At 37.9% G+C, this 11,351-nt stretch overlaps 1 protein-coding gene across 1 annotated transcript; it reads right to left on the reverse strand.

Moving 5' to 3' along the window:
* LOC129769216 (gastrula zinc finger protein xFG20-1-like) lies at window positions 1-1,289 on the reverse strand. The gene is made up of 3 exons (XM_055771322.1): window positions 1,024-1,289; window positions 228-955; window positions 1-171 (listed from the first exon to the last, which is right to left on the reverse strand). Exons 1-3 carry the CDS (start codon window positions 1,168-1,170, stop codon window positions 39-41), a joined length of 1,008 nt encoding a protein of 335 aa, XP_055627297.1. The 5' UTR covers window positions 1,171-1,289; the 3' UTR covers window positions 1-38.
* Between the last annotated feature and the right edge of the window lie 10,062 nt (window positions 1,290-11,351).

Below are 11,351 nucleotides of genomic sequence, written 5' to 3' on the forward strand. Positions count from 1 at the left end.
TACTTTTGCAGCTTTATATATTTCCCATTTTTTCTCGTTCACTGAACTTCATCTCTATGTGTGGATAAATGTTCTTTCAAGTTTTTTACTCGTTTGAAAGTTCTGCTGCAATGCGTGCATTCGAATGGTCTGCTATCGGAATGAGTCCTTTCGTGTTCTTTTAGGTGATATCTGAAAAAAAAACTCTTGAAGATTTCGTGACATAAACTACAAACAGTGGAACTTACTTCATTGCAAACATTTTCCCGCACTCCTCGCATCTATATTTGCGCTGTTCGTGGCTTAAACTGTTATGTTGCTGTAATCCCGTGGATGTATAGTAAGACTTATCACACAAAGTGCAAGTGAATTTCTTTTCGTTCCTGTGCTTTGCTAAATCGTGATAACGCATAGAGCTACGATCTGCGAATGATTCCGAGCAGAGTTCACAATGGTATTTTTTGATTCTGAGATGAACAGATCTTATATGCTTTTTGCACGTGCTATCGTGAGCGAATCTCTTGGAGCAGTGGGGGCAACGGTATTTCCTTACGCTAGAATGTGTCGGAAGATGTTTGCTTAGCTGAGAAACGATTTTCCCACAAACCGGACAAATTTTTCCTTTTTTGACAGTGGTTCCTGGCTGTTTGATAGAATCTGTTACTTTTGCTTGGATACCTTTGTCAGGTTCTAGTACTTCCGGAGATTTATAGGCACAGCTCGAAAGGTGTTCACTCACGGTCAACTCATTCTTGGATTCGTATATAATCTCGTTATGGTCACTTTCAATGTCGTTGTGGAGTACGACATGCTCGCTACTTTTGTCTATTCCTTCTTCCGAATCTGTATGAAAACGATTTACTTGCTGCAAAATATCGTAGGCTTCCTGACAACGTAATTCGAATTCAGTATAGCTGACCACGATTTGAACACATTGAATACATATGTTGTTAGGTAAACCATCGTTCTCGTCCACCTGTAAATGGAAACCTAGTAGTATATTTATGCCTTGATGTAAAGTTAACTTAATATCTAAAGTAATACCTTTGAAACGATAAACTCAACTACATTCACGAGGTTTTCATTAATCCCACTACTGTTCAGGATTTGTAAACATTCATCTTGCGATAAGCAAAATCGACAAATCTTATTATAGTTCTCGCGCAAAATCTCGTTGTTATATTCAATCATATCCGATAGATGATTGATTTTCAGGAAATACGCAAAGCACCTGGAAATGTAGCTCTGTGATGTTAATTCACAGTTGTCATTGATAACCGGAGAGAAAAACAAATATCAATGGAGAGAGTATAAACACGAGACAAAATCAGACAGCTGTTTTCGTTCAAAGTAAATTAGATACCAGGTATATCATTCCCTGCTTCGTTCGTGTAGTGGTAGGCAAAGAAAATAAGCAAAACATTATTATCAGGCCATTGGTCGAATGCTCGTAAATTTGAACAGGTTTTTTTTTTCTGTTGCAACACAATCATTTTTACTACACTACAGTCGGAAAACAATGGAAAGATATCTTGCTTCCTTCGCCACTTTCATTTTTTTCAATGTTTTTAAGCAAGTAATAAGGGGCTGTCCACATACCACGTGGACAACTTTAGGGGAGGTAGGGGTTACGGAAATGTCCACGCTTGTCCACGGTGAGGGTGAGGGAGGGAGTATAGACAATGTCCACGTGGACACGTTAAATACTTAATTTGAAAAAAAATCACATCTGTATTTAACAATCAATGAAATTTATTCTGCATTTCCGAGGAATTTATCGGTGTTTATCGAGGTTGAGTTGTCTGAAAAAACCCTTATTTTTTCATAGCCCATTTATTTTTATTAGTTTGAGAAGACAATGCTGAAATGATAGGATGAAGACATCGTCAAAGCATGCTAGAATGTTGTAATATTAGAAATATACGACATTGTTTTACTAGATGGGGTTTTTGGTTTAACTTCCTCAGCATTAAGGACACAAAAAATTTTAAAGTCCAGAAAAAAAATATTTTCAGCGGTATTCATCTTGTAACGTCAAGGAGTCGTTTTACCATATAAATTAATTGAAGGAGCATTATAAGAAATTCAACAACTGGGTAGATACCCCAGAACTCGGCTAACAACGATCCCATAAAAGCCAAACGTGCCATACGTCTGTGATGCAGTCGTAGTCGATTCTTGATTTTGGCACCAGTTCTAAAAACCAACCTTTCACATGGAATTGATGTCAACATCTAGTTCAGTAATCCTATGAGTCACTGGTTGAGCCAACTAGCTGCCGCTAGTTCTGTCTCTATCAGCATTTGTACGAAATTAAATCGTAGAGGAAGCGATCTAAATGTTAACATTATGTTGAAAAAAATTGTTAGGTGGTTTTTGGTGAGATTAAAATCGATGTATACTGAAAATAAATCCCAGTGCAAACACGAAATAAAAATATTTTAGCAGAAAACATTTAATGGATTGTATTTTGCCGATGCATAATCGAAGCATTCACAACAATGTTGAGTGAAAAAAAAAATTGAGCCAGCCAAATGACCTACGTTAGTTATCCTCAAAGCCTATCTACCCCAGGATAAAGTCATTCTTTGTTTCAAATACAGGGGAACCACGATTATCCGCGGTGTGGATTATTCGCGACAGTGAGTTCCATAGTATATCTATAGGCCTTCCCGAAATTTGTCAGTGAATGAACGACTCATGCCCTTTTGTTTAGGTTATGGCTTTCACATTATCACATAATTCACATTATTCACAATATTCACATTATTCACATTATTATGATTTCTGTATTGATAAAACATAGTTTTCATGCTAAAATATATATTTTTTCATGTTTAGTCCTTTATTGCGTTATCCGCGATTTTCGTTATATGTGGGGAGCTAGCCAGACTATTCCGCGGATAATCGGGGTTCTACTGTATTGCATCTTTAGATTACCATTCGTTCAGGCCGGTGGAAAAAATAATTAAAGGACAATCATAAAAAGCACGTTGCGCAGTCTTTCGAAAAAAAAACAAAGAAGTTCTGCGATGATGGAATTTTAAAGTTGCGTGAAGGATGACGAAAGATTTAATTATTTTAGACACTGACTAACGTCTATTAGTTTAAGCAATATATGTGTTGATCAAATCAAAACTACATAACACCGCAAAACATTTTAATATTTTGAACAGCGTGATGATATCAATTTTTTTATACCGCTGAGGCCTTGTTTCATTGTGTGATTTTCTCCAAAACTTAAGCAGCTCATCCAGTTTACGTCAGTTTATGCTACAAAATCTAAGCTAAGATTCATAAATGATGATTTGATATAATGTAAAAATAACGTAATATAAAGTAATAATAACGTAAATGGAATTTGGATGAAACTAAGGAGTTATACAAATAACTTCACGGATAATGTTGGGAAACAAATCAAAGAATTGAGTACAAACCGCTACTATCAATGAACTATTTATAAACTTTTATATTAATGTTTAAATATAGTATAGCATCCCGATTTTTATTCAAAAAAAATCGACAAATGTCCACGTGGACAACAGAGGGAGGGGTATAGGAAATATCCACGCTTGTCCACGAAGGGGGAGGGAGGTGTCTAAAATCGTGCTTTTTCTGTCCACGTGGTATGTGGACAGCCCATAATGAAAAATAATCAAATCAAAAATCAAAATTCTATGTTTGGCAATGTTTTTTCTAAATGTAATGTAACATCAATTAATTTTCTAGAAAAAAAAAGGATTCATCAACTCAAAAATTGAATATTGAATGAAAAATCTCATAAGAATGTATACTACATGGGCTGAAAAGTCCCGGAATTTTAAATAAAAACTATCAGCTTTTGAGCAAAGCTGTATTTATTTCTCAACATAGTTTCCTTCGAGGGCAATATACTTGAAAAAGCGAGTTTCCAACATTTCGATTCCCTTTCTGTAGTACGAAACGTCTAAGTCTTCAAAATATGCCTCAGTGCCTCTCTGCAGACTGCTTATTGGACTCAGGGGTGTGGTAATGGATGCACGATTCATCCATTGTCATAAAACGTCGAAAGACGTCCACTCGATTACGCTTCAACAACGCCAAACCGGATGTTGAATCATCAACGCGCCGCTGTTTTTGGTCGATGTTCAGGAGTTTTTCCCACAAAAAAAAACAATGTTTGATCAAAATACGACATTCCTCTTTTTCCATTTTCTATACGAATGACACTTAAACAATTGTGGTTTGTGAACAAATAAACGAAATTTCATGAAACTTACAACATGAGCTAGTGACAGATGAACCTCTCGAAATGAATCTTGTTCATTTTTTAGTGGCGTCATCTGTTGAAAAATCCCGAGACTTTTCAGCCCATGTACTCGTAGTATATTAATTTTACAAAATTGATTAAATATCAATACATTTGCGAAATTGTTGTTGGTAAGTTATACAAACAGTCGATTTTACGCATCGATTTCCACGCATATGATTTAACCTTCATAGAAATGATTATTTTTCAGTCACAGTCAATTTTATGGTCACCGAACTTCTATAGTTTTGGACTATGCATGTATGAAACACGTTCAACAAGTATAATTCTGTATGTGAAATAAATAAATTATCAGAAGTAAAAAAAGAGTTTTCCCAACAAAGTTTAATGCTTTTATCAACCAAATCAATCCTCGAATCATAGAACAGTATGGGAGTTTTATTCTTGTTAATCAAAACAATAAAGTTAATTATACTTTTGAGGAAAAGTAGCAAAAAAAACCTAAACCATCCTAAAAACCACTATTTTTGAAAAAATCACTTTTGAATTGTTCCGGAAATTCACATAATGTGAGGGCACTGTTAAGTGAAAAATCTTAAAAATAGTTTTCGAATGAAAGTACTGAAATTGTGCTATGTATTAGCTTTTTCTATTCAGAACGAGTTTTAGATATGCATAGTTTAAAACGATAGAATCGTTTTGATGGAACAATTCTGCGCCAAATTTAAAATATCGGGATCCGCAGATCATCCGCTTGTGGATAATCGGAAGTCTACTAATAACAGTAAAAGATCAAAAATTTCTTAACCTACTTTCAATTTTTATCAGATCACACTTATGTTTTAAACAGCCAGGTTTATGGCATAAATTTATTTTGACTGATCAGCAAAAATTTATAGAGTGGACCTGTGCCTACGATCATAGCAACTAGAGCGAAGCCACGGTTTTTTGACAATCAGAAAATGGAAAGAATTTCAAATGAAATGTTGAATTTTCCCGCATCCGAAAATTTCTCCCTTTGTCCTTCAATGAACATGAAAAAGTAACTCATACTGAAACACAATATGTATGTTTTTCAGACCATTCATCGTTATTGGAAAGTTGATCAAATGTATTATTATATCTCGTTCAGACAGAGTGGATTAAGTGCCAAAGTGAAAAAATGGTATTTACTAAACTTTTCATTTCAAATCCAACTATGGTCTTTCATTGACTGCAAGTACTCTTTTTAAAATCACACTCGTTTGTCGTTGAAACATGTTTTTTTTAGCAAATCATGAATTGTACCTGAAAATACATACTAATCGATTATTTTTGGTAAGTAAAATACTGTTTCAAACCATAAAACCAGCATTTTTTTTTGTTGTATAGGTTTAGTGGAGGAAATTCTACAGTTAAAATCCACGTCGATTGCGTACTGAATAAATGATACGATTTCATTTTCAAATTGTTCAGTCATAGTGGACCAAGTCTTTGAAAAACAGTTTTTTGATTCAGTCAGAGTGATGCAAGTACATACAACCATAGTCATAAAACCCTCTTGATTGACCATGAAAAGTTTTTATTGTAATTACCTGATGAATACATTGCATTCTTGTTTCAATTTTTCTGGAAATATATATGAATTAATTCTTTTTGAATATTTTTTAACGTGTCCACGTAGACTTCATTTATACCCCCTCCCCCCTCCCCTATCACCATGAACAAGCGTGGACATTGTCGTAATCCCTACTTTCGGTTTCCATTATTGCAATCCTCAAACAATACCAAAATTCAAGAAATACTGATAATGATGAAGTTGATCACTACACTAGCGGCTGCTTTTTGCTATTATAGGAAATGTAATGCCAGTAGCGGCCGACTCTCGTCCTGTGGGTTATCATCGATTTCAATTTAAATCTAACACACATTCTCCGTTCCGCGGTACATCGGACAGAAAATCATTGCATGTCTGCCGGGAATGAAATCTCCAGACGTGTCACACTTAGTTCATTGGTAAAGGCCTGCGTATCTCGATCTGTGCTGGAACGCGTTATGTTGTATGATAAAGAATATTTTCTCTTATGCAACAAGATAATAGTTTCTCATGTTTCTGATTTTTTGTCAACGTGAATGAAATGTATTTCAAATCAAACATTAGATAAAATAATAGTTTTCGCAACGACAGACCTCTAACCGCTGCGATAGACAATAATCGAATTTTAAGACGAAAATGTTGATGAAATACCCCAAAAGTGTCTTGTTTGGTAAGTAATCTGGATATGTGGTGAAGAAAAGTGAATCTTTCATCACAACGGACACAATTAAAATGTAAACTTACCAGGAAGAGTGTCTGCAAAAACGGTTGCTGTCTTTCGCCAAAAGTCACGATAAAAATCTTCCGTTTTGACCCGAACAGACATCTTGTCACTATTCTAAAACTGCCTTGGAGTGGTATGAAACCAATACCAAACTTGCAAATCCTTCCAATTATTCTGAGTTATGCCCAATCGAAAGATATTGGGTTCTGTTGGAGTGGGCAGCTTTTTGGAAAAACGCAGGAGATTGAAGATGCCAACAAGTCTAGACCAGAATTCCGGAAATGTCACTGAGGAGTCTGTACAAGCTCTTATTGCTGGAACAAAGCGCAAAATTCGACATTTTCATATGTACGCAGAATGATGTTTTGAGCGTGTGAATTTGTAAACCATATCCCACACTTATGAAATAAATGGTTACATTGAAATGGCTGTTTTATTACAATTTTCAGATGTTCAAATTATAGGATGGAGTAGGATATGTTAGGTTGCCCGGAATGTTTATGCCGTCACTGATAATGATCAAATCGAGACTCTGATCAAGAATAATCCATTTAAATTTTCAGAGTCACTAAACTAGTCGATAAATACCAACAAGTATTGCTTGTCGCTGGATCACTTGAAAGCAGCGACTTCTTGATCAGTTTTCGACGATTTTGTATGGGAGTTGACCAAAGATTGTAAAACAAAACGGTGTGTGAATAAATATATGTCTAACTATGAAAGTAGTTTAGATTTAAATTATTTACTCCCACACAAAGTTTAAATCAATAAACTGTGTAAGTTTGCATTATTTGATAATTTTGTAATACACAATAGGAAATATGGTTTGATTTCGGATGTATTACAAAAATGTGACTATTTTTAATCGAATTCCTGACTATTTTCTTTTCATCAAATATCTTGGCGAGGTGGGACCGACACTGTTATTGTGCAAGCGTTTCCCGTTAAATGTTCACTTGTTGCTCTTGATGATGGATGAATGGAAAGCGTAGCAATAACGGTGCGGGGCTAAACGTGTCAATACCTCCCAACCGCAGCCGTGACGTGGGGGTATATGATTCCTTTTTAGCTTCTGTGTGAAAGCTGTGTGAACATGTGTTTTCTGATCACACGAGGCGATTACAATCAGCCTCGTTTTGCGTGGGAACTACATGTTGACTCAGTTGTTGATCTTTCTCGGTCTCCAACAGTGCAACTCATTCGCAATTTTCGTTGCCGCACATTGGATCTGGTTTCTCGCGACACTAACATAACTAACAGCGAATCCGTATTGCCACTGCTAGTGGTGGATCTGTCCCATCCTCCGTTAGTACTATCGTTATCGATTACAGATGGTTGCAGTGTTGGCTGGTGAGGATCGAAATAAGATGAACAACCGTCGAATTACAACACTACAATTGATTTCCTTGCGCTCAAAGTCTCTTAGTAGCTACAATTTGAGTGCCCTTGGTCAGGACGATAATGGCATGACGACGCGTTTTTGAGAAATGGTTTGCAAAATGTGCTCGTAACGAAACCTTCACGAAAGTAACCTCCGATGTCCACAACTTGGAACACACCACTCTCTCCCAAAAATTTCTGCCAACGCAAATTGCTCCGTCGACAAACTGTTGAAACTAGACACAATTTTCAATGTGCTAGCAGTGCATCCCACAGCCTTAACGTTACCCTGTACAAATCATGCATTTGTACGTGCGTACGAATGCAAGAAGTTTCTGCAATTTTGTCAAGCGGAAAAGTGCAGTAATTTCGACTGAGGTGTTCTTCGGCGACCGGGAGTCGTCCTCTGTTCCTGAAACATGTGATTTGTTTTCAAAACACTTTGCTTCAGTGTATGTCGATCTACGCAAACGACTTGAAAATTTATCTAGGCATCAAAACTCTCGACGATTGCCGCCGGTTACAGAACTTGCTTGATCAGTTCATGAGTTGGTGTCGCCTGAATAAAGTAACCAGCATAACTAAGTCTGCGATCATGAGTTTCTGTCGAAGGAGACATTCAATTATATCTGACTACACGATCGATGAGAGTCAGTCAGGTCAACGATTTGGGCGTAGCTCTCGATCCTAGCGCATATGTAGTATGGAGCCCGTTCCAGCATATGTGGAGCATCAGGTTGGGTTCAAAATTGGTTCATCCGTAGAGCGCTCAAGAACCTTCCTTGGCATGATCCGCGGAATCTGCTGCCTTATAAGCTAGATGACGCTTACTGAATTTGGATACACTTGGGTGACGTACGCGTGTCCAGCAAGCCACCTTCGTTGCTTAACTTGCTCGAGAGCTTGAACTTTCGCGCTCCCAGCTGAATTTTACGATCTTCCTTTTTGCTGTAATTGTTTCCGCATCGTTCATCGTTTGGTCAACATGGGTCGACTACGGGAATAATACGAACCATCCATCAATATGTTTCAGAAGCCGTGTTGAGAATTCCTATGTGCTTAATGTTATGATTTAATGTTTTGTTTTTTTTCATTAAGACAATGTCGTCAAATGAAATATCAGATTCAATGAACGAATAAACAAATAAATAAATACACAAATTGGTGGATCACACCATTGAGGAATGGCTGATCCTTCGGTTGAAGGAGGCCTGGACGATGATAGCTCAGGAATTGGTATTAAAGGGTGTGTCACATCAAATTGCATCACGGAAAAAACGCTGTAGAAATTTAATTTTTAGGAATTATATCTTCAGCTTTCGCTTATAATCAGATAAAAGTGTATAGATCACGTTGGCCATGCTTCACTGTCAATTTTTCGTAAATTTGAAAAAATGTCGTCGAACGAAAAAGAGCGTCGTGAATTAATCCTGTGCACTCATTTCGAGAATCCGGAGTTGTCACATCGGGACATCGGTAAGATGCTGGTAATCGTCCAATCCACGGTCAGCAGAGTACTAAAACGATACTTCGAGAACCTAACCATCGACCGGAAGGTGAAGAACGGCAAAAATGGATGCTCCGTCAGTGAAGAAGATCACAAGCGCGTAGTTAAGCAGTTTAGACGTGATCCGAGAAGTTCGGTCCGGGATGTCGCCAATAAGCTGAATTTGTCAAGTTCATTCGTCCAGCGGACCAAGCAGCGGGAGGGCCTGCGTACATACAAGGTTCAGAAGGCTCCTAACCGCGACGAAAGGCAAAACATGGTGGGGAAGACGCGAGCCCGGAAGCTGTACACCGAAATGCTGACGAAGCCGCATTGCCTGCTAATGGACGACGAAACCTACGTCAAAGCGGACTTTCGTCAGCTGCCGGGCCTGTTGTTCTTCTCCGCAGAGGACAAATTCGTTCCGGAGGAGATTCGCAAGCAGAAACTATCCAAGTTTGCCAAAAAGTACATGGTGTGGCAAGCGATCTGCTCTTGCGGAAAGCGGAGCGCCCCCTTCGTGATTACCGGCACGGTAAACGGGCACGTTTACCTTAAGGAGTGCCTACACAAGCGCTTACTACCACTATTGAAGCAGCACGAGGGCCCGACCATCTTCTTGCCGGATCTCGCTTCGTGCCACTATTCAAAGGACGTGTTGGAGTGGTACGAAGCCAACGGGATCACCTTCGCGCCAAAGGAAATGAACCCGCCCAACGCGCCGGAGCTTCGCCCAATAGAGAAATATTGGGCGATTATGAAGCAGGCCCTCCGGAAGAACCCGAAAGTTGACAAATCGGAGGCGGACTTCAAGAGAAAATGGATTTCTGTTAAAAAAAACTACAACCTGACGTTGTACAGAACTTTATGGACGGGGTAAAGAGGAAAGTGCGAGCATACGGGCTTGGGCTCGAAGTATGAATAAAAAGAAAAGGCCAAAAGTTGTTTAATAGTTTTTATTTTACTGTCTAAAATTTTCAAAAGGATCGGTCTACTGGGCGAATTTCTACAGCGATTTTTCCGTGATGCAATTTGATGTGACACACCCTTTATATTGCACTTCAGGAAGACTATTGGATGTGGCACAGAAAAATAATCACTTGGAAAAAACACAGGAATTCAAAACACGTGGAATACTTCTAAACACTAATGGATTTATTAACGCGATGTTGCTTGATAGAAGGTCGGAATTGGAATGAAGAATATTGCTTCGGAAGGGATCGGTTCTTATGCACTTATTGGTTCGTATACGTTCGGGTGCTGTACAGGGTGGGCCATTTAAAGTGGAAGCATCTGCACTGAGAGAAATAATTAGTAAATATAACGAACTTTTTGGTAAATACTACCAATCTATAGTCATTTTCGACCGTACTAATAAACACATATGTCAAGCAGAACCATGATTCGGAAGCCCAATATCGGCTACATTTTCTCGCCGAAAATGCACGTATCAGAATTATATCCTTATTATACCTCCGTATTGCCTTATGGGAACAATGAAAATGGTTAATACGCGCTTTTCTCACCAATTTTCAGATATGACAATATCCAAGCTTACTAATGTTATCGAGTAAAATATACTAAACTTTGGTAGGGATGCGGGTTTGTTGACAATATGTACAAAAAATTTGTACATTCTACTAATTTTGCATTACCAAATGTATTTAGTAGTTTTCGACCGAGGATTTTTCTAAGGGTGGCAACCCCATAACTTTTGACAGAGATGTCAGATTAACAAATGTCATACCGCGTTGGAAGCGTCATTTCAGTACAATTTTAACCATGGAACAATACACACCTAAACAACGCGCTGAAATTGTTCAGCTGTACATTCAAAATAACTTCTCAATTGTGTTAACTAAACGTGCGTGGAAAAATAAAAATAAAGTTAAAACATCGCCTGGAGACAACACTATACGTCGATTATATGCCAAATTTATATCGTCTGGTAGTGTTG

The sequence above is a fragment of the Toxorhynchites rutilus genome, chromosome 2 (genome assembly GCF_029784135.1).
Source record: "Toxorhynchites rutilus septentrionalis strain SRP chromosome 2, ASM2978413v1, whole genome shotgun sequence".
Lineage (NCBI taxonomy): Eukaryota > Metazoa > Arthropoda > Insecta > Diptera > Culicidae > Toxorhynchites > Toxorhynchites rutilus.

What these genes read in the sequence shown, in the direction of transcription:
- LOC129769216 (XM_055771322.1), bottom strand. Translation starts at nt 1,170, where the DNA reads ATGATTGAATATAACAACGAGATTTTGCGCGAGAACTATAATAAGATT. An exon ending in TTGAGTTTATCGTTTCAAAG is followed by an intron (nt 956 to 1,023) that starts GTATTACTTTAG and finishes TTCCATTTACAG; the next exon opens with GTGGACGAGAACGATGGTTT. An exon ending in GGGAAAATGTTTGCAATGAA is followed by an intron (nt 172 to 227) that starts GTAAGTTCCACT and finishes TTTTTTTTTCAG; the next exon opens with ATATCACCTAAAAGAACACG.